This window comes from Vanacampus margaritifer, chromosome 18 (genome assembly GCF_051991255.1).
Source record: "Vanacampus margaritifer isolate UIUO_Vmar chromosome 18, RoL_Vmar_1.0, whole genome shotgun sequence".
In the NCBI taxonomy this organism is placed as follows: Eukaryota; Metazoa; Chordata; class Actinopteri; order Syngnathiformes; family Syngnathidae; genus Vanacampus; species Vanacampus margaritifer.
The window spans coordinates 1,372,417-1,399,588 of NC_135449.1; the positions used below are offsets into that span (position 1 = coordinate 1,372,417).

General features: G+C 41.5%; 3 protein-coding genes across 7 annotated transcripts in view; 1 reads left to right on the plus strand and 2 right to left on the minus strand.

The window, feature by feature from the left end:
- Positions 1–447: 447 nt before the first annotated feature.
- Positions 448–6,858, minus strand: coasy (CoA synthase). The gene is made up of 10 exons (XM_077550389.1): positions 6,744–6,858; positions 5,320–6,019; positions 4,586–4,800; positions 4,368–4,499; positions 3,907–4,096; positions 3,773–3,837; positions 3,632–3,716; positions 3,472–3,569; positions 1,646–1,792; positions 448–983 (listed from the first exon to the last, which is right to left on the minus strand). Exons 2-10 carry the CDS (start codon positions 5,975–5,977, stop codon positions 924–926), a joined length of 1,650 nt encoding a protein of 549 aa, XP_077406515.1. The 5' UTR covers positions 5,978–6,019; positions 6,744–6,858; the 3' UTR covers positions 448–923.
- A 789-nt stretch (positions 6,859–7,647) lies between these two features.
- Positions 7,648–14,022, minus strand: zdhhc6 (zDHHC palmitoyltransferase 6). Of its 2 annotated transcripts, none has more exons than XM_077551763.1 (11): positions 13,880–14,022; positions 12,997–13,488; positions 12,828–12,919; positions 11,780–11,939; positions 11,174–11,332; positions 10,914–10,967; positions 9,973–10,140; positions 9,849–9,890; positions 8,921–9,066; positions 8,725–8,771; positions 7,648–8,162 (listed from the first exon to the last, which is right to left on the minus strand). In XM_077551763.1, exons 2-11 carry the CDS (start codon positions 13,249–13,251, stop codon positions 8,062–8,064), a joined length of 1,224 nt encoding a protein of 407 aa, XP_077407889.1. In that variant the 5' UTR covers positions 13,252–13,488; positions 13,880–14,022; the 3' UTR covers positions 7,648–8,061. The 2 variants fall into 2 exon arrangements, with proteins under 2 accessions (XP_077407889.1, XP_077407888.1); XM_077551762.1 differs by having other exon boundaries at positions 8,921–9,069.
- A 216-nt stretch (positions 14,023–14,238) lies between these two features.
- vti1a (vesicle transport through interaction with t-SNAREs 1A) overlaps positions 14,239–27,172 on the plus strand; it is a 106,201-nt gene continuing 93,267 nt past the window's right edge. For all 4 annotated transcript variants that reach the window (XM_077551500.1, XM_077551498.1, XM_077551501.1 and 1 more), the window contains exons 1-3: positions 14,239–14,421; positions 16,356–16,414; positions 17,334–17,444. In XM_077551500.1, the coding sequence (XP_077407626.1) occupies positions 14,328–14,421; positions 16,356–16,414; positions 17,334–17,444 (264 nt within the window). In that variant the 5' untranslated portion in view covers positions 14,239–14,327. The remainder of the gene's footprint in view (positions 14,422–16,355; positions 16,415–17,333; positions 17,445–27,172) is intronic.

Sequence of the window (27,172 nt, forward strand, 5' to 3'; positions counted from 1 at the left end):
CAATTGGATGAGTTCCGGCTGAAACACCCTGAAAAGCTGTCATCGCCACAAAGGAAGGCCCCACTTGAAGTTTCCCACTACTTGAGTCCATGTAGTCTTGTAAAAATATTTTCTATACTCAGAGGTGGCGAATGCAGGTCCAGAAAGTAAAAGCCCTGCCACAGTTTTAGCCTCTTGTGCTAGCTAGCTCTCTAGCAGGTATCCGAGCACCTGGGGAGCTTGCTAGCTAGCGCCCGGGGAGCTCGCTAGCTAGCTAGCGCCCGGGGAGCTCGCTAGCTAGCTAGCGCCCGGGGAGCTCGCTAGCTAGCTAGCGCCCGGGGAGCTCGCTAGCTAGCTAGCGCCCGGGGAGCTCGCTAGCTAGCTAGCGCCCGGGGAGCTCGCTAGCTAGCTAGCGCCCGGGGAGCTCGCTAGCTAGCTAGCGCCCGGGGAGCTCGCTAGCTAGCTAGCGCCCGGGGAGCTCGCTAGCTAGCTAGCGCCTGGGGCTAAAGCCAAACTGGCAGGGTTTTTACTTTCTGGACCTGGATTTGCCGCCACCTGTCTATATTGTACCAAAGCAAGCCCCGCACACTTCCATGCATAACTAAAAAAATAATAATAATCAGTGATGTCATGTCAATGGCCAATTTCCTACTATTTTGACCCTGTGTTACTGTACTATATAAAAGGCACTGACACAGTTGACCTGGCAATTTTCCAGCCGCAGTTACCAGAGCAACTGGGACGAATGGAGCCTACAAAAATCAGGGGTGCGAACTGCCAACTTTTCTCCTGCCCTGTTTTGATAACGTGGGACTATCCTGCCTTTGCCGTGCTCCGTGTAAAAGGCACACATTTCAGTTGGTCTCCGTGTGAAAGGGGCTACTAACGAGGCACTGTCGTGTTGTGATTGTACCATTTCTGGTTCTCCTCACGCTCGGCCTGTTCTACTTTTCTACCCGTCTCTGCTGCATCCTCTTCTGTAGAAGATTCCACGCTTTTAAAACCTTTTGGAACAGAAAAAGGAGATTTTAGTTATAGAACACTTTAAAAATAACCACAGCAAAGTGTTGTGTGTGTATAATGTAAAAAAATCTGACATTAACTCATTCAAATCCAAAAATGTGTAAATACATTTTTTAATACTTTCTTTCACTCCCAAAGACATATTTATGCGTTATTCATTTATTTTAATGCAAGAACGCAGAAGGCTTTTGATGCAGCTCCTGACATGAAGAGGTGGCTTAAAGCAACTGTAGTTATTACAAAAACGGCCAGCAGGTGGCAGCAGAGTAAAAGAGATCATCCAGGAATGTGAACATCGATCAAACTTCTAATGCTAATTACTGCAAAACGGAATGTAGCCATAGAACACAATATTCTGTGGGTCTTGCAAAATCTGTCAAAATCCAGTGAAACAGCCAGGAGCGAAGGGGGTTGCTTCAGTGAAAATGGTTGGGAGTGAATGAGTTAAAAATAAAAAAAGACAGTCAAAACAAAACAATAGCAAAAACTGTAAACCCAAAACATAAAAGCACTTGATTTGAGGTTACAGCCCTACAAAAAGTCAAGCTTAACGTTTAGATACTTTGCGGACGAGGAGTAGTCCGCACTGGCCCCGAGGAGGTGTTGAGTGAATGTTTGGGGGGGGGCCCATGGGCTGGCTCACCTGCTTGCGGGTGACGTCGGGCTCCCACAGCGTGCTGAGCACCACGTTGGCGTGCTCCAGCCGCTGGGCGTTGGAACCCTGGCTTTGGAGGCGGCGCTGGGCGTCCTCCGCCGCCACGCCGTCTCGCTCCGTGATGCGGGACACCGCCTGGATCAACCCAAAAAACAAGTCACCTCGATTACAATCTGTACTTTGACAACAAATCTGATCAGACTTCTGATTTTCACAGTAGTACTGACAACTGGCTGGTTAAGGCTGCTTGCTACATGGGATCAGATAAGACTTTGTCAAGATTATATCTGGGCTCATTCTGTAAACATTTTCTCACAATGTAGTTTTTTACATTACAATATTTTTCAGTGAACACCAGTGATGATAAACCGTTCACTTTTGTTGTTGTAAATGGCATAAAAATTCATGTCATTCACATTTGTTTTAGAATACCATCGTAAAAAAGTCTTTTAATGGCAAACATTTATAAAACACATTTCAGTCCAATGTGAACAACAACAATAAGCCACGGATGTCCTGCAGGTCTTGGATATTTCCTTTTTTTTTTTTTTTTTTTTCTTACAGGAGAGCTCAGTAATGTTCATTCGATTTGACATCATCATTGCTCTCCTTTTTTTAATAAAAAAAAAAAATCCAACAAATCAATTAAAAAAAATTTAATGTTTTGTTTTTTTTTCTTTTTTTTATACATATACACACACATATATATATATATACACCTTTTTTTTTATATGTGGGTGAGTATGTGTATGTGCGTGTGTGTGTGCGTGCGTGCGTGCGAGCGTGTGTGTATTCATCAGTTCACCTAAAGCCCATTAAAAAAAAATCCCATACTAATAATATAATATAATAATAAATTGCCAGATGCAGAAACATCAATGTAAGTTATCACGATGTAGTGGCTCTCGCTAACAGACAGAATTAAGTAACCGGAATTAGGTTAAAAAATTCTATATACGTAGACCATGTTTCTATAAATTTTGATATTTGGTTTTTATTTGAGGCAAATATTTTTTCCATTAAAATGTGATTTATGAGGAGGTTAGACCATTGGTCGATATTCAGAGTTTGTTTATTTTTCCAGTTAACAAGAATTGTTTTTATTTTATATAAGGATATTTCCCTTTCTTCAACACCGCTGATTCATGATCAGCTCATCAGCAAGCTCTGCATAAGCCAGATAAGGATCCTGTTCATTGGAATGAGCTGCAGTTGGAGTCGGGAAAACCTCTCAAACCTGCAGCACTGCGGCCCTCCAGGACGGCAGTTTGCCATCCCTAGGATGAGCCCTTCAGATAATAGGTGGATTGATGGGACAATTTACAATCACCTTCTGTAGGACAGCAACGATTATTTCAAAGCATGATGATATATTTTTGTAAAATGTACTCGACATACTGTAGACCTAAAAAGGAATATTAACTCATTTGCTCAACAAAACGTAGAAAAACTTTCTATTTTAAATATTGCCATGGTCCCAACCGTGTTTTTATACTTTTTACGTTTTTTTTTTTTTTAATGCAGATAGAAATATACTTTTTTTTCCTGATATAAGAAGAGACTCCTCTTTCTTTTGGTAGGTTCCATGTTTTATAGCAATAGAACACAATATTCTGTGGGCCTTGCAAAATCAGTCCAAATCCAGTAAAACAGCCGGGAGCGAAGGAGGTTGCTTCAGTGAAAACGACTGCAAGTGAACGAGTTCAAGTACAAAAGCATCGCCTAAAAGCTCGTGCTGATTCCACTTCTTCCTATGCCCCATTTCCCTCCACATTTGAAATCAATCAATCGGTGTTGCATGACGTGTCGCTTACCTCGTCTTCGGGGATGACGGTCACCCACACCTCGTGGACCAGGTCCGTCCAGCCGGCCTCCAAAAGAACCGCTGCATCTACCACGCAAACGTCTTTACCTGCCCCAAAAAAAACGTTGAAAGTTGTCTTCTCTGGGATTGTCCCAAATTCAAGCTCGTACCTTGCTCCCTGGCTTGGCTGATGATATTCTTGACTAGAAGTGCAATTTCTGGCCACACGATGTCCGTTAGCGCTTTCAATCTTTCCTGTAAAAGGCAACAAATCAGCTGGAATCCAAACGTGCGCGTCACCGTTTTCTTACCTGTTTTCCAAACACCTTCTTTCCTAAAGCACGTCTGTTGATACTTTTATCTTCATTCAGGACATCTAAGCATGATTGAAAAAAAAATAAAGTGAGGGTTGACTGCATTGCAGCGAGGCGGCGCACGAGCGTACCTGCTCCGAATTCCTCCACGACGCGCTGGTAGGCGGCGCCGCCCGGCTCGTAGACTTGATGGCCCAGCTTGTCGCAGTCGATGCGGACGGCTCCCAGGTCCTCCAAACGCGTGGCCACCGAGCTCTTCCCGCTGCCGCTCCCGCCCGTCAGGCCAATCACGTACGGCTGGAGAGGGAGGTGGGGCGTGTCCTAACCCGAGAAGAGCGCACATGGAAGGGACTTTTTTTTGGGGGGGGGGGGGGGGGGCTTTCCAGAATGTTTGTGGCAGAAAAGTGAATGGCTACGACTGAACTGGACTGAAAATATTTTTTTTAATTTTTTTTGGGGAGAGAGCTCAGTATTATTCATTCGACACCCTTCCCAAGTCAACATGTCATCATCACTCTTTAAAAAAAAGAAAAAAAAAAGACTGAAAATAGTTTTTCAATTTCTTTAAAAACAACTAACTGAATGGACCTACTTTGGGTGGGATTAGAAGAGTTCCCAGCAAGCGGGAGCGCAAACTGGACGAGCTTATCTTCTCCTCCTCCGTTTCGGAGTGATGCGCGTCCTTGAGCAGCTGGATCTCGTGAAGAACCAAAGCGGGAAGGCCCTAATTTCAGAACCCCAACACAGAAACAAAAAGCCTGTAAAAGAACGATGAGACTTTGTCCGGCGGCACGCAAGGGTCAACTTTACATTCTCAATGCGTTTCCTGTTGACGGCCTCGCCCCCCCTGCGGGTCTCCTCGCTGACCACGATGCAGCGCAGCAGGGGGTCGACCACCGACACCCCGAGCGGGTCGCCCAAGGGCACGATCTCCACCTGCAGCGAGGGCTTGACGTCCCGCAGGAACTCCTGGAGCTTTTCCACGCGCAGCTCGTACGGTTGGATGAGCTCTTTCAGGACTTTTTCTGTGAATGACGACGACGATGTCAGTTGGGACGAGGGGATGTTCCGTACCACTTTTTTTTCAGACCGTTTCCAGTACAAGTACTCAACTTGAGAAGTCAAGATACGGCTGCTTGATTATGAAGAAAATACGATTCCTTTGTTAAAATTTTAAATCATGATTAGGACAATCATTTGTTTTTTGATGCAAAACAAGAAAATGTTTAAACATGTAAAAAAATATTAAGACAAATACATTTCTTTGAAACACTATAATTATGCAAGTTCCTTTTGGACTAAACAAGATTTAATAAATTAGTTATTTTAAAATAAAAAAGGTGCAAATATATCAATTTAAACAACTCAAAATTAGTATTAATAAATATTTTATTTTTAAATTAAATTAATTATTTTTTTATCTTTTATTTAATTTTTTTTCATTTTCCGATTATGCCAATTTTGAATTGTGGACACATTAAAAACACTTTTTTTTTAAAATTTTTTTTATCAATGATGAAAACATTGGTTGGTTGTAGCCCTACTTTTCAGCATTCCTTGGTCGCAGACGCCGATGAGGAATCGTCTGGTGGCGAGCAAGCACGACACGTTGAGCAAGGTCTTGTGGGCCCCGTGGAGGCGGTCAAAGGTGCCGCCCACCACCACGTCGGGGTACGTCTCCAAAAGTTGCCCCTCCTCTTCGGGCTCCTTCAGCCCGGCCTCCGACTCTTCATGCTGCGTGGCCGGCTGCGGCCGCAGCAAAACCGACGGCAGGCCGGGCTGGCACGCGTAGCAGCGTCCGGCGTAGCCCTGCAGGCACTGCATCACCTGGTGCGACTGCGCCGGGTCCTGCAAGGCGAAGTCCGTCAGGAGCACTTCGGGGGAGTGGGACAGGAACTGCGGCGTAGGGAAGGGGCCGGCGATGCCGGCGGGGGGGTGGATGTGGGTGAGCAGGACGCGGACGTCGAGGTGCGCGCACACGTCGGCCGCTTTGCTGTACAGGCGCGTGATGAGCGAGCACAGGTCGACGGCCGGCGGGATGAAGACGGGCCGCGCTTGCCCGCCGCCCAGGTTGAGGCCCGGGTGGAGGTGGACGTACAGGGTGCGCTCCACTAGCTGGGCGGCCGAGCGGAGCACGGGGGCGATGCGCAGGGCGTGGAGGGGCGACGTCAGCACCAGGATGCCCGTGCTGAACATCGACATGTTTCCCGGATGCCGTCGTCGCGGTAACAGCCGCAAAAAAAGCTGCAAAGAAGCAAGAATTTGAAAGATGAGGGGTTGTAGTTATCCAGTGAATTTGGAACACCAACTATTGGCTTGAGCCAGGATGTAAAATGTGAACATTCGCAAGTAACTGGTTTGTAATTGGCTATAGATGGTGGCAAAGGCCTGAATCAACTGTAAATAAATCCACCGAATCCCTTTGAGCTGCACTGCTAATGTTCATACCAAGTCATTTTGCAGTCAAGTCAAATGTATTTTTATAACCCTTAAGCACAAAAGATTCTCAAAGTGCTTCACATGCTCATAGTTGACATGAACGACATCGACTTGTAGTCTCACCCTTGAGCCACAATAACAAAGCCACCACTGTTTTCTTCACATTGTCAAAGTAGTTACTGATTGCCTGAGGGGAATCCTGTTTATGCCTGCTTATTATTATTCCAATATCTCACCACTTGGTAATGGTTACAGCATTAACTTTAGCTCATTTATTCATTTTGATCAGAATCTAAAAGGTAGTTATAGATATATACACTTGGTAATCCATTTTTAATATCCATGACTAAATCATCGTTCGTTGGGACGCTTACGTTAGCATCATGTTAGCAAAACTAGCAACCTATTGTCATCATTCAGGGCCAACTGACAGTCGAGCTGACACTCAAACAGACCTCGTAAGCTTGACAAACGTCTACGAAAAACAAACAAAATGGTGATTTTAAATGTAGTATGCCTGTGAACATACCTGCTTATTGTCGTATTTTTGGTCACACTTTTGACAACAGGGAATGTTTAACGAGCCAGTCCGAATGGTTAAACACAAGCTTTGACATAGCAGCTCATGAAGGAGAGTGGGCGAAATATCACATGACAACAAAACGTGACATGATTGGTTGGCGGAAAACCGCAGTGGTTTTTGGGATGTGTAGTTTATTTTGTGTGGCGGACGAAAAATTGTTGACATCCATCCATCATCCATTTTTGAATTCAAAAAAATAAAAAAGTTCTGTATATAAAAATGTGCCCTTTTGCTGCTGCAATTTTTTGTTTTCAGTTCAATCAATATTTCTTAAAAAAAATACAAATAAATCAAGAATTACTCTTCATGTCATCAATTCCACCCAAGCTGTTTCGATGTTAGCCGGCAATTTATTTGAGTGCCTGGGAGAAACTTTGGAATTGGTATGCACCTGGTTTTGACTATAATATAATTGAACAATGAGATGCCCTTGATGCTGTGGATGGTCTCTGTTGACCATGTGTGGCTAAGATGTGACAAGAATGAATTGTCAGGAAAAGCCTACTCGAACAGCTGTGTTGACTACCATTTGGCACAAATTCAAGCGTGATTGGTTAATTTTGAACACAGCCACATACCCATTTATAAGAGGGTGGGATCACATGTTTTGTTTTTAACTTTCTCAGATTTTTTTTCACTTGATATGTACATCTTATAAATTAATCCTTGTCTTATTTTTATGTCACAAAATCGTTTGGCTTGTGACCAGGGTTGCATGTACCGTGCTTCTCACCGTGTGGATATGATCCAGCCTCACCATGAGGACAATCGCCATAGAAAATAGCAGGAGGGATAATATGGTTCCAAGTTCATTCCTGTGGAATTAGAACATAATGTAGAATACAAAGAGTCTCTGAGAATGTTTTGAAATCTTTTTAATTTGAGGCAAACAGCTTGTTTTTACAAAACATAAAAACAAATCAAGCACTATTTAATGGGCTACAGTAGTAGAAAGAGTTGCATGACGTGGCCCTGGGGGTTGGCCGGCTGGGGCAGCAGAGGCATTGCATAATTAGCAAAAAATGCACAACATTGGCACGAGTAAAAAAACAACAACAACACAATTCAAGTCCAACATGTTATGTAGTCACAATAAAGCCTTGTTGAAATTCAGACTCTTCTTCAACCCACATGACTGATGCTCAGTAATGTTTTGTTGTTGACAAATTGAAGTCAGTATCAAAACGTGTGTTGACCAGAATATGTACGCAGCGAGATTTGCAGCACCGAGAGTGACATCGGCATACGGGAGTGGCCGGCCGCGTCAGTTGACCTTCTTATCGGCGGCGCCGTCGACGGCTGCGGTGTCGTAATGGCACTTCTCCACGCACCGCCGCGGAAACCATCCACGGATGCGATCCCCCGCTGAAAACAAAAAAATTGTTTAGGCATTGGTTTGAAAACGATGAACTGCACTTACCTCTTTGACTGCCAAAAACGTTAAATAACGTTTAGTAAAATCCTATGGAGGAGTGCCAAAGACGTTAAAATACGTTTTTTTCAAAACAGAGGTGAAACTAACCATTTTCTATTGTTGATTACTGAAAAACGGAATAAGGTAGTAACAAACTTTTTTTTCTGATGAAAGATGAGAGTCCAATCTTTCATTTGGTAGTATGTGTGTTTCCATAGTCCAAACACATAATTTTCTGTGGACCTTGAAATATCAGTCAAAAATGCTTAAATCGGCTGGCACCCACGGCATCCCTTTTCTGAAAACGTCTGGCAGTCAAAGAGTTAAAGTGAGAATCTGCAAATAAACATTTTGTAATTGTGTTTAGGTGCCACTAGATGGCACTAAAAAACTTAAGACAGGCCCATTAGGCAGTGTGCATTCACAATGTACACAATCATGAACCCATGTTACATACATAAACAACTCATCAACAGTATTAATGAATGATTTTTGTTTTTTTGTTGCTTTTACCTCTTGTTTGCTTCTCATTTAACACTTTGTCTCCATACATCCACCATCTAAAAGGAGGATAAGATAGGTCGTTAATCATCTGAGAAGAATTACATGGTCAGAGCAGAAATATTCCCGCTTACACTTGCACTAATAATATCGTTGAACCAAATAAGTAGGCAAAAAGTGTTCTTAAAAACAAGAATAAGATACTTACTTGGTGCCACGGGTGGCCAGGATAGTTTCTCCCCGTTGTAGGGGTATCCTGGGCTCCTCTGTGCAAGGGGTCCGGAAAAAGGTTTGGATGCCCTTGGTCATAGGACAGCAAGCGCCATTGTAGTCCTCCACCGCCTGGTACTGGACCTGCTGGCCGAGCCACACCACAACATTTGGGTTATTCTAACAGGTTTGTGCTTCTTCATCCTTCATTATAATTGTAGACGTTACAGGAACATTGGGAAAATACATTGAAAAAACATATTTAACCCCAAAATATTAGTATTATTATTTTTATTATTACTAATTCTTTGATTTTAAGTATCATCACATATTTTGTGGAAAAAGATGATTTTTTTTAGTATAATAATCTATTTGCTCGAAATAAGGATAACGGTTCTAGTCAAATTCATTGGGAAAATTTAATAAATTAAAAATACTATTACAATATTAATTTCTATATTATTCAGACATATTAACTCTTTGACTGCCAGACGTTTTCAGAAAAGGAATGCCGTGGGTGCCAACCGATTTAAGCATTTTTGACTGATCTTTCAAGGTCCACAGAAAATGATGTGTTTGGACTATGGAAACACACATACTACCAAATGAAAGATTGGACTCTCATCTTTCATCAGAAAAAAAAGTTTGTTTCTACCTTATTCCGTTTTTCAGTAATCAACAATAGAAAATGGTTCGTTTCACCTCTGTTTTGAAAAAAAACCAAACATCTTTTAACGTCTTTGGCACTCCATAGGATTTTACTAAACGTTATTTAACGTTTTTGGCAGTGAAAGAGTTAATCAGAATCATATTTCCCAGTGGAGCACTGCATGTTACTTCTTGAATTTGCCATCAATTTCACACAATAAAATCAATGAAGAAGAAAATCCTGGCCTGGCCACGCTTTGTCGCCGGCTGGTACTTACACTTCTCACTCGTTTGTCGGCCTTCTGCTTGAGTTGCTCGATCTGAGGCAACGGGACAAGCGCAATTAAAACGGACCCGCTTGCTACATGGACACGATGGGATGAGAACGGAAGGCAAGCTGACCGTTAAGGTGTGCTGGTGACACTTGGGGTGGACGGGCCACAGGATGCCGTCTCCTTTGGGCGCCCCCGACCACGTGAAGACCTCCTTCAAGTTGAGCCAGCGGCTGCCGAGGTCGTACGGGAAGATGAACGCCTCCCCGGTTTGGTAGTGCTGTATTCTGTCTTTGGCCTGCTTGGACGGGGGACAAGCCCAGTCTTTCATTGGTCCCGCAGGAAGGACATTTATTGCCGGAATAAGTTATCTTGTATCACGTGTACAAAAATACATGAGAAAACCAATGCATATAAATGAACACACATCAGTTCCAAGATCATGATTACAGTGAAGAATAACAATTTTTTTAAAGTACAAATAAATGACCTTACATCGCTTCTTCTTTCTGTAGCTCTAATCATTTATATACAGTTGTCTTGAGATTTAGGTAAAGATGCTGCTTTGTCAATTTATTTAAGAGAATGACATCGCTTTGACTGTTCATATGGAGTATGTCATTTACACAGTTTTTTTGTGCAAAGAAAATCCGAGATTTAGTTTCAATAAATAAATGCATTTATATAAATATGCCATATCTGCCACCCGAGGAAAACTACTTGTCCTTTGAGGAGATCACGAGAAGGAAGAGAAAGATGTTTGCAGAGCAACACTGTCACCTAGTGGCATTTCATAGCTATTGCTGGAATTGATAAGTCTGTAAAATACTGTACAAGCAAAATCATTCCCTCAAAATTGTAAAAAACAAACACACAAAATAACAACAACAACACAATGACAAACGTGGACAGTTCACATGTATGTAATTTCACACATTCTTCACCTCTCAGGGTGTGGTGTGTACATTTTGATGTAATAATTATTCTTTCGAGTAATGTTGAAATGAAATGCAAAAAAAGCCAAAGAAAAAGCACAAATGAGCACACAAATAATAAGACAATTATACTGACCTTTTCCTCGATCCACGACTCTACTGAGGTTTTGTTTCGAAGGACGACTTTCAGCTAGGAAAATAAATAGGTAAATAATTTAACATGTATATTTATACCTTACTTTGCCAAAGTACTCGTTTACATTAGGAAAAAAAAAAAATCTGAAAAACGGTTGGCAAATCACTGCTATGATGAATAGCAAAAAATTCTATTTCAGTGCATGTCGGCTCCCGTTCAAGCCGCGCCAGCACAAAATGTCCGCCCCTGTTGGAACGCACCTGTATGACGAAGAGCATGCCGACGGCGATGGTGGTGCCGAGCGCCAGGCCCAAGGCGAAGAGTGTGGCGGCGAAGGCGGACACGCTGAAGGGCATGAGGGGCTGGCTCTGACGGATGGCGCTCATGTCGATCTTCACCGTGCTCCAACCGAATGAGATCTGCAGGAAATCGGTACGCTATTGGTCATTTTATAGTGTAGATAGAATCGGAACTCGCCAATTCACTCTATTTATGGACACCCTAATATACCACAAAATGGCGCCAAAGCCATGTCTAATAGAAAAGTTGTGCTGTGGCACCATCTTGTGACGTACATACAATTTAAAAAAAAAAAAAAAAAAAAAAAAGAGATCACTGCATCATTGAGTAAAAAATAACAACAAAATGGCAAATAGGAAAGTAGTAAATTTAATCTTGCTTATTTTGTGGTTTGTTATTCACAAATTTAGTTATTTACATTCTTACCCTCAGCGATTTGCTGAAAGTGTCATCATAGTTTGTGACATAAAACTATCAATTATTAAAACCAAAAAGAAAAAAAATAAGCAGGTGTCCATAGCGACGGTTCATTGTATGGTGTTAAAAGCACGAGCAGTGGCGCTCACCCTCTCGGAGAGCTGCGTGTACATGGTCATGATGAAGATGGCGGCGGCGTGCGCGCAGCCCAGCGGGGCCAGCAGCAGGAAGCTGGTGAAGTAGGCGTGGTTCTGGTGGCCGCAGCAGTTGTTGATCCAGGGGCAGTGGTGGTCCATCTTCATCACGCACCTGTGGGGATTTAACACATATTGATGGAACCAGCAATTTTTTTTGTAGGCGCAGGAAAAATTTCCATTGTACACATTTTTTTAGTATCTGTACATTTAAATTTTTGTGTATTTTGGGTCAAGTCATCAAATTTTAGGGTGAAAGAATGACTATAAAAATGTCTATACTGGAGTGTTAACTTTATCCGCCATTTTAAAATGTAGTCTCAGTTTTAGCCCAGTTTCAATCAAGCTTGTTAGTTTTTAATCATAAGTTGGTCAACCTCATCCCGTTTTTATTTTTAGTCGACTACAGCAAAACTATTTCACATAAAATGTTCTTTCATCTTTTTCTTGAAAAACAACAATTACAGTGTATCAATAAGTGGTCACTATGGTTCCACGCTATGAGCTAGTAAGTTAGCCGGCATTAGTTAGCGGTCGGATTCGTGTTTTGTTTGGAACGTTATAGCCGTTGGATTAATGTTAAATTATACATTTTTAAACCATTCACTGTGAATCCACCTTCTGTCTGTCAGGATGGGGGGGGGGGGGCACTGTGTGTCACATGTCAGTGTCACAGTGACAGATTAGTAAAGACAAGATTTAACAAAATAAAATAATTTTCGTCTCGTTTTTGTTCATGAACTAAACTGTCCATAGATTTTAGTCCAGTTTTTATTAAGTGAAGTAAATTTTCGACTTGTCTTCATTCGTGGACGAAAATGCATATTGATTTAGTCAGTTAATGTTTATTAGTGAGAGTTTTAGTCTAGTCTAAGTCTGGTGAAAAATGTGCATTGATAAACTTATTTTTGTTTAGTTTTCGTTGACAAAATTAACACCAACATACTGCAATTTGCATTATTTCCACTGAGAATTGCTTTAAAATGTGGCGTGTGGCTTGCACCTGTTACACTTGCGGCAGTGGTGAGACCTCGGGGCCTTGAACCCCTGGCACACTTTGCAATACTGCAAGTACTGGGCGTCCTCTTGATTCTCCTGTTTGGGACGTGTACACAAATGAACGCAGGGTATGAAATCGCACGTCATGATCCCCACTGACAGGGTTGACTTACCGGCTTCCAACCGACAGGGATGTACCCCGGCCCGACAAACATGGCATTGAAGTAGTTGTAGAGGATGAGGACGGTCCAATTGAGGAGCATGATAAAGTTGATGCTACCGCCGGCCGTGTCCAGAGGCCAGTACCAGATGATGGAATCCAGCACGGCTACCGTGGAGCACACGGCGATGACGGAAAGGGCGATGACCGGCCCCCAGTGGCACAACCGGCGCACCTCATGCAAGTTCTCCCACGCCACCAAGTTCATGATGACGACTATTGAAACGTAAGGATCCGACGGGTTACTTTGTGTTATCTTGCAAAGTCAGCGGTGAGGACGGTGCACATATTTCGACGCTTCTGCTTCCAGTGATCAAGAAACAAGGTTGATCTGGGATCAGCAGGACGACCTGTGTGCCATTCTTGTTCGTCCTGGGAGAGAGCAGCATCCTCTGCTGGTGCTCTCAGGAGTGTACTATGCTTGGGACGCACTCCAGATCCCAATCTTGGAAGGAAGATGCAATCATAATTACTTTTAGTGACGAAAAATACCAGCTGTGTCTGGTCTATATCTCAAATAAAAAAACGACATATCTTTGATGTCTTTGAATTTGCTTTCAACAAGCATTTTGAAAGCAAAGAGAAATCGTTTAAATTTAAACTAAGTAATTGGTTTAACAAACTACAGCAGGTATTTCGGGTCAAGAAAAACAAAACAAGCAAAAACATTACATGGAATAATACATCTTTGTGTGGTCCATTTTAACCTGTTTTACGTCACGATATTAACGTCGAGACTTGCTAGTCGGCTAGCTCGTTAGCAAATAGCTCAAGACAAGCGTCCAAAATGAATTTACGAATAAGTCAACACAAACGCCCAATGATATGTTACTTACGGATTTAAAACTCAGCGTTTGCGCTGATATTTGGGTTTGAATGATAATGAAAAAGAGGTCACTTAAAACGACCATCCCAGCCACTTCCTTGTTTCTTATCCCTTCGTCTGTGTAGCGGTAAGAACTCTTCTCGTGCCATTGTATGTTCCGGGCATTTTAGGAAGTTACCATCCAATGTTAGAACGCAATTATTAATATACTTTATATTAAACACCAAACACCAAATTGGATTATGAATTAATTAACAATAACGAAGTATAACTAATTTATATTAAATTCACGATTTATAGTGTCACAAAAACATAAACAGAAGATGGACCATCCAAGTGCACTTCAGCGACGGACATATTTTACTGCGACACAAGGAAGAGACACCCGAGAGCTGCTGTTTTTATTATTCTGAGCTTGAAACCTCAGCGATAACTTCCATTTAAACACACACGACAACATGTCTTCAGACTTCGAAGCCTATGAGCAGGACTTTGGAACCGCCACAGCGGAAATTACCAACAAAATCGGCAGAATTCCCAAGCTGGGTGGAGGTAAGAGAATGCAATCGTGAGCGTCGTTTGACAAGGCTAGCTTAAGATCGCAGGTGGAGCCTCAAACCTGTGTTGAAAATCCAATAATCGTTCATTAATAACATAATATACGTTTTGTGTAGTCTTGACTCATTAAGTCTTTATATTTTATGTCCTGATTATCGTAGTGTCATTTCCACTGACAAGTAAAGGACCTAATGCTTTCTGTTTACATCTTGATATTTACGGCTTATTATGACACAATTATGAGCTTTAAAAATCACACTTTGAAAGTGAATAAAAAATAATAGCAAATTACGTCTCATTAACGTAAAATAGTTAATAAAGATATAATAATAACTAAACGAAGCCCCTTCCCTGATTTCAACACCAATCTATTCCATAACAACTGCAGGGTGACATACAAGAAGATTCAAATCAGAAATCGAATCAGATATTTGAATCTGAAATCAAATTTGAAATGAATCGCCGGTATTGAATAGAGTCAGAAAAATTCCTAATTGCACTGTTTCACAAACATCAATGATGAACCAATTGGATCTAAAAATGGAATCTGGAATACATTTGATAGTTGGGTTTAATTGAAAAAAATAATAGAACCAAAAATCAAGTCCATATCAATCAAGTCAAATTGGAAATAATAATTCAAATTAAATACAGAATTAAATTAGAATTACAAATTGAATCCGGAACATAAACTTCAATTGAACCTGACAATTGAATTGGAAATCAAATCTGAAATTGAATCGGAAGTTGGATTTTAATAAAAATAAATGAAAAGAATTGAACCAAAAATTGAGTCCATAATTAAATCACCAATCAAATCAGAAGTCAAATCCCAAATAATATTGGGAATTAATTCTGATATTAAATCCGAATCGGAAATCATAATGCAACGTGCATCTACAATGGAATTTGTTCCACACCAAGTGGAGGGTGACAGGAGTCTGGTTTACAGGAAGCCACGTATTCCGATAATAATAATAATAATAATAATGCATCAGATTTATATGGCGCTTTTCTATCTAATTAAACACTCAAAAGACGCTTTTTTCAATGAAACAGATACATTATTCATGCACTCACACATCCACACTGTGGTGACGGTAAACTACTTAAGTAGCCACAGCTGTCCTGGGGAATTCTGACGGAAACGAGGCTGCCAGTGTGCGCCTACGGCCCCTCCGACCACCGCCAAACATTCACACCTTCCATACACCAGTGTGAGTAGCACTGGAGGCAATGCGTGTGAAGTGCCTTGCTCAAGGCAATGACTTGAGGAGAGCGGGGATCGAACAGCCAACCTTCTGGTTACTCTACATCGAGTGCAGCCTGACAGATCAGAAATCAAATCGGAAACGGAATCTGAAATTAAATTGGAGATAACATCACGCTAGAAATTGAATTTAGAATGGAATCAGAAATGATTCGAATCGGAAATCAAATTAAACCAGAAATTGAATCCGAATAGAATTGAAAATCCAATTGAAGCGGGAATTAAATCTGGAATCGAACTGGATTCAATTGACCTGGCCCTTTGGTTCCATTGCGGTTTGTTGCCATGAAAACATCACAACAAATATAATCAATGCGACAAATAATGCGGCCGGCCGAATGAATGCACGTTCCAACGGGGCGATGTTGAAGATGAAGCCCTCCGGGGTGAGAGGAGCGCGCGCCGCTTTTCCCGACTCGCGAGCCGAGCTGACACCACGTCGAGGCGTCTTGGCAGCCAACAAAGGCTTCTCCCGCGCACGCCAATAAGCACGAGGCGTCACGCAAACGCGCCGACAATGTGTAAATATATCTTCAAACGTGTCCTCATGTTGCATTTTTTTCCCCCTGCTCCGCCACCACCATTGGCACCTTTTGCGGGGGCTGTTGTCACCGAGCGCCTCCTGATCAATATGTCTTCTCTTCTTCTTCCCTTTCAGAGGAGAAGACACAGCTGGTTCTAAATGTCGACAAACAGCTTGAAGAAGTCAGAGAGTTGGTACGTCTTTGACGGCTCATTTGCATTTCCTAAATAACGAACTGGGCGCGAGCGTGGAACAGCGAGGAGGCTCCCCGCGTTTGCCTGATTACTCGCCCGTTAATGTCCTGCTTTTTGTTTCGTTTTTTTAAGTGACACCCACCGTGACACATTTCAAGCCGTTATCTCGAAGCGGGGGTCCTCATGCAAACGAGCCCGACAAGAGACAAATCGTCTCGTTATGTCACGTTGATTAGTCAAAACAGCCGCCTTAGCCACGCATCAAATGCACTTGCACCTCATCTCCGCGGATTTTTTTGTCGACGTCTTCCTCTGTCACAACTTTCATGGTCGTCAGATGAGTGACGCCGCTTTGCGATCTGCAACGGGAACGCGCTTAATTAACAGCGCGCCGCTTTTGTCGTTTGCTCAAGTTGACTATTTTCAGAGCTGTCTTGTTTATGCCACGCCACATGTAAATGAAATCACGCTGACAAGTACACAGATCAACGAGAAGGCTTGCAACATTCAAGGAATTTGTCGAGTTGCAAACTTTCTATGGAAATTCATAATCATAAATACATGGGAATAAATGTAACCAACCAGGAATGTAAAAAAATGGACAGTTGACTCTTAACTGATTCACTGGCAGCCATTTTCACTGAAGCAACCCCCTCTGCTCCCGGCTGTTTGACTGGATTTTGACTGATTTTGCAAAGCCCACAGAATATTGTGTTCCATTGCTATAAAAACATAGAAGCTACCAAAAGAAAGATTGGAGCATATTTCTATCTGTTTCCGTTTTGCAGCAATTAGCATTAGAATTTAGCTACGTTTCCTCATTATTCACAAATCTGTTAAAAAGAGTGGGGAAAAGAGCCTTTTTGCAACACGGCCCTGGCTGATCTCTTATACTCTGCCTTTGGATGTGTTTTGTCAGTTGGAGCAGATGGACCTGGAGGTGCGCGAGATCCCCGTCCAGAGCCGAGCCATGTACAACAGCCGCCTGAAGAGCTACAAGCAGGAAGTGGAGAAGCTGGAGAAGGACTTTGTAAGTACATGATGTAGCGCTCGTTAGACTCAAAGAGTTCAAATTTTGTTGTTTTGCTACTAAATAGATTTATTTATTATATGTGTAATTTACAATGAACAAAATGGCCTGGAGTCCACGAGGTGCTTCATGTTCCAAATGCCAATTGCTCTGAATTTGAAAAGACAAATGTAATGCTGCTGTCACCAAAGTCCAACATGAAACCCTATTGCCCCCTAGTGGCAGATAATTGCCTCAACACACATCTAAGACTTAATGTATCACACTCCTTTTAACTCCTTGTAATCGTTAACTGTAACTTTATAAATGACTCTCCATAAAGTTAAAGCCAAACTGTGGCAGGGTTTTTACTTACAGGTGCTACCTAGCTAGCTCCCATGGTGCTTGTTTACCTACTAGGGAGCTAGCGAGCTAGCTTGTACCAAGACTAAGGCCAAACTGTGGCAGGGATTTTACTTTCTGGACCTGAATTTGCCACCTCTGACCATAACAAAACAATTTTTTTTTAATAAAATATGAACTACAACTGAACAGTCCTTAGAAAATAGATTCATTGGCATACCACTAGAGGGAGCCGGCGTACCACCCTTTGAGAATGACTGAGAATGCAAGGGGTGTCATGAAAAGCAGCCCCGAACGGTTGCGCTTTGCTCAAGAAGGCAGAGAAAACTGGCGCCTCTCAAGCGCCGCTTTGATCAAACAAAGAGGAGGCCCAACGTCGGCTTAATCTCATCAAATTTATCGGGTAAACAGAGACCGCCGTGTTCAAAGGAGCCCGTCGCCGCGTCCCAGCGGGGACGGCGGGGGTCCGCACATGTCTGCGGCGTCTCGGGAACAACACTCCACTTTTCCCTTTTTTTCATTTTCTGTTTTTGCTGTTAAAATGATCATGTGTCAAGAACGGGATCTCTTTTGACATCTAAATGTGATGAGATGTCAGCCATAAACTATTCTACATTAATTAATGATAATAATAATAATGACAAGAATGCATATATCATTGCTGTTTATTGGGAAAACAAAATAAAGTCATATAAAAAAAATGAATGGAGATAAATTTGATGACATACTTGAGACAAAATACAATAGTAAACCTTATTATTTATATACAATAAATACATATAATTATATAAATAAAATGTTTTTCATCAGAAAAAAGTTAACCAAATTTAATTGGGTTTAAGTTAACTTAATTATTTAAATTAAATGAATATAATTAATTTCATTATTTATTTAATTATTTCAACCCATCACCTCAATTAGAGCAAGTGGTATAGAAAATAGATGGATGTATTATTTTAATTTATTATTTACTATTTTACACATTTTTTTTTTTTTTATTTATGCCCACCAACTTAAAAAAAAATGTCGTTTTTGGGGATAAACAGGTAATTAAACCAAATTTAGTTGAGTTTAAGTTAACTTAATTAGTTTATTTAAATTTAATTTACTACTGATTGTCAGTGTGTTTCAGAAAAATAGATAAAAAAATGACACAATTTATTGCACTCATACCATGCTCATGTTAAAAAAACAACAACAATCTTTAGAGCAAATATTTTTTTTTGTGTTACGGCTGCTCAGCCTGCTCCTTCCTCCTTTTGTCCAGCTGATGGCGACATTGCTTCAAGATTCTTCCCACCGTGGAAGGTTCATGACAAGGACAAAATTGGGCTCCATTTACCAAATTACTCTACCCCTTTTTTGATGTCTGATCATAAAATTCATCCTCTTATTGCTTTGCTTGATCTCCCATCTTTGTCAAACAGATGTGAAAATCATGTGACGTGAATGTCCTTGCGGGAGATAGTTTGCCTTCATTTATTCAGACACTTCTAATCGATGCTCATATTTTTAATGCGTTCATTTGGTGAAGCATCGAAACATCTTGCACAATCGTACCTTGACTTCATTTATTCTGTGACCACAAAGATAATCAGTCTGCTTTCATGGAAGTGTACAGAAAACTGAGCATATTTCATGCTGAAAGGTCTTTAAATGATTAATTGATTATCAAAATATTTCGTGATTAATAGAGATAGACCAGGGTAGATTTCCGTGATTGTTTTCGACATATCCGTCCTGTACCGCCACCCAGTGGCCACAAAAACGTGCAAATTGACAAGCAAACGGTAACGAGGTTTCTCTTTCCACGTGCGGATCCTTGACTTTGTCGAAGGTTCATTGGTAGTCATTAAACACGAAATCTTATTGATGGAGTGCGAAATGGAGGCCGACGATGGTCAAGGTGGCGTCGGCCTGCGAAGCGGGCATCTTTTTTTCCCTCTCTCACAATGAGTCGGAAGGGGGATTTCATTGATCACCTCCAGTTCGGACCGCAGCCAAAGTCCCCTTTTGTGAGCGTGATACCATTTCATCCAGACGCTTCTTTTCAATCCGCCGCTCTTGTTGTCTTAGTCCCATTGTGCGCGTTTATTCTAAGATGGCCGCCGTCGCCGATGACCCCCTCCCCAGCCCTACTCACTTACCTACTTCACTTCAATGAGGCCTCAGTCGCACCGTGTGCGTCATTATGCTCACCTATCCTTTCCCTCACTTCTCTTGTTTAACGTTTCAGTCACGGTCAAGTGGGATCTGTGACTGTGCCTTTTCATTTGGAAATGAAAAAGCAGATAGAATGCCGCCCAGGGAGGTAATTAATGCCTTTCCAAAGTCCAACCTTGAAATACGGAGCACTTTATTTGCCAGATAGAAAATGAGGTGAATAGAATGTTGCCGCGCATCCCCTCCCCCCAACTTTCCTTGCATTCTTTTCTTCTTTTTTTTTTAAAGCTCTATCAGTTTCATTCGTGACCTTCTGGATATAACCTCAACTTTCAAATGGGCCCAACAACACTCAATCCCATTTTGTGCGTGAATGGTCGCAAACTATAAACTGGACACGTGAATGTTCCTTGCAAAGAGATCGAGAGAAAGTGCCAGACTTTGTGTCATTGCGGCAGTAATTGCTATTGAATAGTCCCCTTTCACGCTGCCTGTAAAGGATGGCATTTTTTTTCTGTCCAGTGTCACTTTTCTGAAAAAGTTTGTTTGAGGGAGGCATTTATTTTCCCAAGTGGATGACGCACCTGGCCCTAACTTTTGGAGGAAATAAAAGATGATTAAGAAAAGTTGCCGCAGTACTTTTCTGAGTTATGGGTCACGTTAATTTGAGTGAGGTATTTATTTTTCTTATGTGGATAACACACCTGGTCAAGGCTTCTTGTGGAAATGCGGTATTTGCATACAGGAAGTCACTGAGCTCTATTTTGTTTTCATGGATGGGAAATGGGAGGTGTTTATTTGAGTCAGGTCTTTATTTTTCTCCACGTGGAAGACACACTCAGCCCCAACTATTCTAAGCAAGTGCAAAAATTTTTCCGTATCCAACGTTATAGATGGTAAAAGCGAAGCCTTTTATTTCAGTCAGGTGTTTATTTTCCTTAAGTGGTATTATTTGAGTGAAATGCAGTATGTCATTGGTACGTTTGTCGTGTTGTAGCTAGGCAGGGACTGCATGAAAGCATTTTTCCCCCAACAGGAAAATACAGATGTTTATTTGAGGGAGGCGTTTATTTGTGTTACGCGGATGGCGATTTCAGGAAATGGCAATAGCTGGCTTTGTTTGCTTTCAAAACACACGAGGCTCGATGCTCGCATGCGGCCATTTTGCAGGATCTTTGTGTCAAAGAGGCGGCCATTTTGCTAGATCTCTGCCTTTTCTAAACCCCAGAGCTTTGTCTTCTGATCGTACCCTCATGGAGAATGACATGCTTGTGTGTTTTTTTTCTGCATCCCTAAAATGACATCGATTATAACCAACTTTGAGCGGACCTTTTGAGCACTGTTTTCCCCCTTTAGTGCGCGAGCCGCGTTATTTAGTCCTCGCTCTCAAAGCCACTTTCTTGAGATGTTGGCGCGGCGTTCAGGCATGAATATTCACAGGCACTTTTTTAATTAGCGGTCAGGGACGAGTCAAGGTTGCGGAAGCTTGACCGGAAAACGGAAAGTTTTGAATGTCATTTTTAATTTTTTTTTTTTATGAAAGCTGAGATGTAGTCTCCGCACCATTACACACTCGCAGTGTTGTAATCCGTCATGAAGTCCTCTGGTTGTTATGACCTCGGTCGTCGTCAAACAGCGGCGGACATGACAGAACACCCCCCCCCCCCCCCCAAGCCCCGCCGCCTCACTTGTTCTAATTCGGCTGAGGAGCCAAAGCAGATTGACTCTTTTCATGCTTCCCATCAGTGACACCAAAGTCTGAGCACTCGCGGCTCACCATGAAAAAGCGAGGCGAGATTTAAGATGTAAACAAACGGATCTTGTTGTCGTACACTTCCGTCCTTTCCCTTTTTCGTGGATTTGTCGCGTCGGGTGCTCATCTTGAACAACACACAAGTTAGCGGATAAGCCCCCCCTTTTTTTTTTTTCCCCCTCCACCCCGCTCGTACTGAATCCCATTTATTTGTGTGTGTTTTTTTTTTTATATTTGAATGACAGCAGAGGGTCAAAAGCAAGGTTGGAGGACGGCGTCACACAAGCAAGTGAAGGGAACACATTTTACACATTGGAGTTGATGTCAATGGTAATAAACGGAAACTGAATATGCAGAACATGTTTCAAGCAGCCTTTTAACATTCTTATTCTTAATAGTAATAATAATAGCTTCGATTTTGATAGTGCCTTTTAAGGGACTCAAGGACGCTGAGCTGAGTAGTCTCGCGAATCATGTGAAAATGAGTGCTTCCTCTTGGAAAAAAAGCTTTCTTTTGTTGAAATCTGTACACAATCACGAGCCTTAACTCGGATATGCGGTGGACGTTTTATATTCAGCAACTGAAATCCAACCGTTGACTACAGCCAATAAATCTATTCGACAAGTTAAGGCACCTTGCACTTGAACAGAGTATGAACGATGAACAGCATGTAAAAAAAGCCGCGGATGCTCAACTCGAGCCATGTGCTTGCAGTCAGTGTCATTATGGTTTTCCTAGTTTTATATTGATATATATACATTATTGTTTTGCCATCAGTCTTGTTTTGCTTGTTTATAGTTTGGCGTGTCGCTGCTTGATATGAAATGTGCGTCTTTTGCGATTCAATACATGAAGAACAAAAGTTTAGATATGTTTTAGAAAAAGCTGGATATTGTTAGCCTAATAGCATAATTGTTGATGGAATTTTTCACCACCCGTTACTGCTTTTATATTTATATATTTTTTATTTCCTATTTTGATATTTACTTATACTATATTTACTTGTATTTATTATTATTATTATTATTATTATTTCTTAAACTTTTATTTAACGGGGGGATCAAAATCAAATGTTTTTTTATTTTTCCTGATTAAAAAATATAGATATATATTTGTTGAGGAAAACGTTATTTCCCAGATTTTTTTGTTTAATAAAGAATTATTAAAAAAAAAAATGTCAAAGACTATAATCTCATTTTGAGATAATAAAAAGCAATCACAATGCATGAATTACAATGAATTAATCGGTGAAATTGATGTGGCCATTTTGCGTATTCTTTCCAAATGAGACGACTGAGAGCCGATTTTTTTATTTTTGGTCACTTCCCAGCCTGTCGTCTATTTGTGCCTTTTAACGCACCATCAATCACGTGATCTCTTCACACTAGCACTTGTCTACATCGCCCACAGCTTTTTTTTTGGGGTTTGTTTGTTAGCCTGCAAATGGTTCTCTTTCGCAGCCCCTCTAAAGTCGCTCGCTGACAGCTATCAGTATAGCTTTCAGATGCTCGTCTGGCTGTGCAAAAAAGAAAAAAAAGAAAAGAAAAGGCCCTCCCAGGGTCCCCTCGCTGTCCTCGGGGCTCGTGTGATTGAGTGACTTGATGGGGATGGCGCAGATAATAAGGGAGGGAAACATAAAGACGTAGGGCGATGATATGATAACATCCCCTTCCTCTACCACCCCCCCCCCCTTCACACACACACACACACACACACACACACTTCTACCGCATCACTTTCTTCTTCGCCATCCTACCCCCGGTGTCTGCAGCCCGTCCCGCGCAGCGCCGCAAACCAGAAGTGACATGTGACACCCGCTCCCCAGTGATGTGCTGACAAGCGGGTACTAGAATAGGTGACAATGTTTTTTTTTTTTTTTTTTTTTGCCAAGACTGGCTTAAGTATGGGGGATTCATGAAGTATTAATGACATATATTATGAATCCTTGGCTTCTCTATCTCTCCCTGTTTTTTAAGGCGCTGGCATTTTGCTCTTTAATATCAGAATGCGATAAAAACAAGAGGTCATGTATGGATGTATTTTTTTTTTTTAATACAATTAAATTGCTCTCAGCCTCTCATCTTAAGTGTTTCTAATGAGCAAACATTCAGTGGATTCTGCCACTGCCTTGACCACAAATACTTTTCTTTTTTTTGGTATTTTTTTTAGCAGTCTCTGTAGCGCTTATTACCATAAAACACCATTAATTATTTGACTTTTCTTTTTTGTCCATCAAAACATTTAAATGTGCACCTTTGCCCCCCCAATTATTGTTAGCCTCATAACATGAATGCCAAAGTCTGTTACAATACCAATAGAAAAAAATATAAATATGTTTGCTAAAAATACTTTCCCCCCCTTGTTTAGTTCAACATCAATATTAATATCATTAGCCTGATAGCATAGTTATATTTGAACATTTTCCCAAAATGTTCGCTAATGACTAAGGCTACTCTCGTTAGCCTAATAGCATAGTTGTTAAATAATAGTTAAGTAAAAAACACACTTTTAGCCGGCACATTGTTGTTTTTAATATTGATATCGTTAGCTGTTGTTTTAAACTTGCTATCAATAAAATAGCAACTCCCTTACTAAAAGTGCTGCTCTTTGTTTTTCGAAAATATGACTTGGGCAACTATCGTTAGCCTGAGTCTGGAATTTTTAGCAGGCACATCAGTATTTTTTTATTGACATCGTTAGCTTGATAGCATAATTGCCAAAGTCATTTTTAACCATTACATCATCACCAATGTGCTTGCTAAAAATGTTGTTATTTCTTATTAGCCGAAAACGCTCAAATATGACTGAGGCAACAATGCTATCAGGCTAACAATTGAATCCTGCTATTTGTACTATTGTTGCAAATTCCAAGACAAGACCCGGCGGGAACTCCCGGGAAAGTGTTTGGGGGGGGTTCAGGAGCGTGCATGTTGGAAGTGGGGCGGGACGGGGTGGGGGACCCGCGTGAGCGAGGGAGGGAGGTGGCAGGGGTGGCGGTGTTCTCATCAGCATGTGAATGCGTCCCCCGCCATGTGAAATAACAAAGTAACACCTCAATATATAGCGATAATGATCTGGCTAAGTCCCAATGTGCGTGGCGTTGCATTCTCATGCTAATAACGTCCGCCATTGGCGAGCGACAATGGTCACGTTACAAGAAAAGGCAAGATAGTCTCCGGCGAGTGTATGTCCACTGCACGCACACACGGGCAGGCCGACTCGTCCGCCTTTTGTGTCTCGCGTTGCTTTTTTTCATGGCAGTTTTCAATTTTAGATAAGAGCCCGAGAACAGACATCAAACAAAAAATGAATCACAAATGGAGGTCAGAAGTGAGCCTCCATCCAAAGCGGGATATTTTCAACAAAGTCCATTCCACTGTAGTCTCTAGTGTATTTTTTCATATAAATACTTGTATATGTTAAAAAGAAAGTGGTGTATTTTTGTAGATAGAATTTTTTGGAGGTAAAGATGTGCATATTCTTAGTTGTGGACAAAAAAAGGTATTATGTTAATAGTCACACATATCGAGAAAAAATACATATATTGAAAAAAAGAGTGTGCTACTTTGGAGAAAATAAGTTATTTATTTTTAGAAGATTCCAGGACAAAAGCTGTATATTTTTATGGGGAGAAAATGTGCTTTTTGAGTAAAAAAATTAATAAAAATCATATGAAGGATGGTGAGTTTTTTTTTTTTTTTTGAGAAAATGACATTTTATGGAATTTTCAGAAAATGCTCATTTGTTTTTCAGGAAAAAGTTAAAGTCAAGTTAAATAGTTAAATAATTGTTTTTGAAGAGAAAAGTCGTATTTGTTCTAAGAAAAACTTGTTTTTTCCACCCCCAAACGAAAATATATTTTTATATTAATGAATGTTGTATATTTTTAGTCATTTAAGTCATATTTTATAGGGGGAAAAGTAAGTTTTCAAGAAGAAAAAGTTGTAATTTATTTTCCAGAAAGTCTTATTTTTCAGAATTTATTATTATTATTTTTTTAGTTAAAAAGTAGTGATTGTGTAGAAAAGAACAAAAGTCTTATTTTTTTGGACAATGTTATATTTTCTAAAAATAAGGTTGTTGTTTTTTTAAAGAAAAAAACTAATAGACAAAATCTTTTAGATAGTTAATTATCTATTGAGAAAAATTATCATCATCATATATTATTTTAGGAAGTCATACTTTCTTCTTTTTTTTTTTTAAAGAAAAATAAATTTCTATAATTTTGTGAAAATAATAAAAAAGCACACACACACACACACACACACACACAGACAAACTCATCCGCCTTTTGTGTCTACTTTTTTTTTTTTTTATGACAGTTTTCAATTTTAGATAAGAGCCCGAGAATAGACATCAAACAAAAAATGAATCAGAAATGGAGGTCAGAAGTGAGCCTGCTTACAAAGTGGAGGAACAGGTTAAAAGTGAAGGTATTTCTTTCCTTTTTCCACAAAAATATGGGGTGTGAGGAGGAAGTCTGTGTTTGTGTGTGTGTGTGTGTGAGGGTGTGGGGGGGGGGGGGGGTGTGTTGGGTGAACCTTGTGTAGGTAGCCACGGGCTAATGGGCCGCTTGGTTGCCAGGTAGGCTGCATCCCCCCGTCAGGAAAATCCCTCCTCCACTTTGCTGTAATCTCACCTTTCTCTCTGGTGCTGACCCAGGGAGGCCCACTTTATTCCCCTAGAAGCCCCCCATACACACACACACACACACACTCCACCCCCCACCCCCCTCGACAGCTCTGCTCTATCGATTCCCTCCCGCGAACCGACGCTGTCTGCCCGTCTTTAGCACCGGCAGCACCTGCCTCCCCCACTACCTCAACCCCCCCCCCCCCCCAACCCCCGATCCACCCGTCTTCCTCTCTCGCCTTTACACGTCCCTACCGCGTAACCGCGATGAAGAGGCAGGAAAAATTGTCCGCCTTTGATTTTTCATTAGGCGCACCTCCATATTTTAATACAGGGTTTAATGGAGAGCAACCCCCCCCCCTCCCCCCACCCCCCACCAGCTTTCAATCAAAGCCCTCCTTCAATTTGCTCCCTTTTAGTCGGGTCGGCTCTCCTCGTCGCCGTCTTCGGGCCACTCGTTAAGGCCTCAAATGACTCGACTGCTTGCTGCTATCACAGAGGTGCGAGCTTGAAAGCCCCCCCCCCCCCCCCCCCCCCCTCGGACCCCTCAGGGATGCTGTTTACTTCATCTTTGATAGATGTTGGTCATCTGAAGTGAAATGGATGCCGCAAAGTAAACTCAACTCCAAAAAACAAAAGACTCCTCACCTCACTCTTTGCGCTCTTAATGATTGATTTTTTTTTTTGGGCGACACACTTTTGCTTTTTCATGGAAGGAGAACACAATGCAGGCGTGGAGTGGAAAGCCACCAAAGGCGCCAACCTGTGAGCTAATGAGAGGGGCCCCCATGCTGTTATCTGAGGCGCTCGGCTCCTCTTTTCCCCGCCGCCGTCGCC

Excerpts from the sequence above, each read along its gene's own strand:
- coasy (XM_077550389.1), bottom strand. The coding sequence starts at position 5,977 with ATGTCGATGTTCAGCACGGGCATCCTGGTGCTGACGTCGCCCCTCCAC. Across the intron at positions 4,801-5,319 it reads CGACCAAGGAATGCTGAAAA|AAAAAGTCCTGAAAGAGCTC; the intron begins GTAGGGCTACAA and ends CGTCATTCACAG. Across the intron at positions 984-1,645 it reads CCGACGTCACCCGCAAGCAG|GTTTTAAAAGCGTGGAATCT; the intron begins GTGAGCCAGCCC and ends CTGTTCCAAAAG.
- zdhhc6 (XM_077551762.1), bottom strand. The coding sequence starts at position 13,251 with ATGAACTTGGTGGCGTGGGAGAACTTGCATGAGGTGCGCCGGTTGTGC. Across the intron at positions 12,920-12,996 it reads TCCCTGTCGGTTGGAAGCCG|GAGAATCAAGAGGACGCCCA; the intron begins GTAAGTCAACCC and ends CGTCCCAAACAG. Across the intron at positions 10,141-10,913 it reads AGTCGTGGATCGAGGAAAAG|GCCAAAGACAGAATACAGCA; the intron begins GTCAGTATAATT and ends CCGTCCAAGCAG.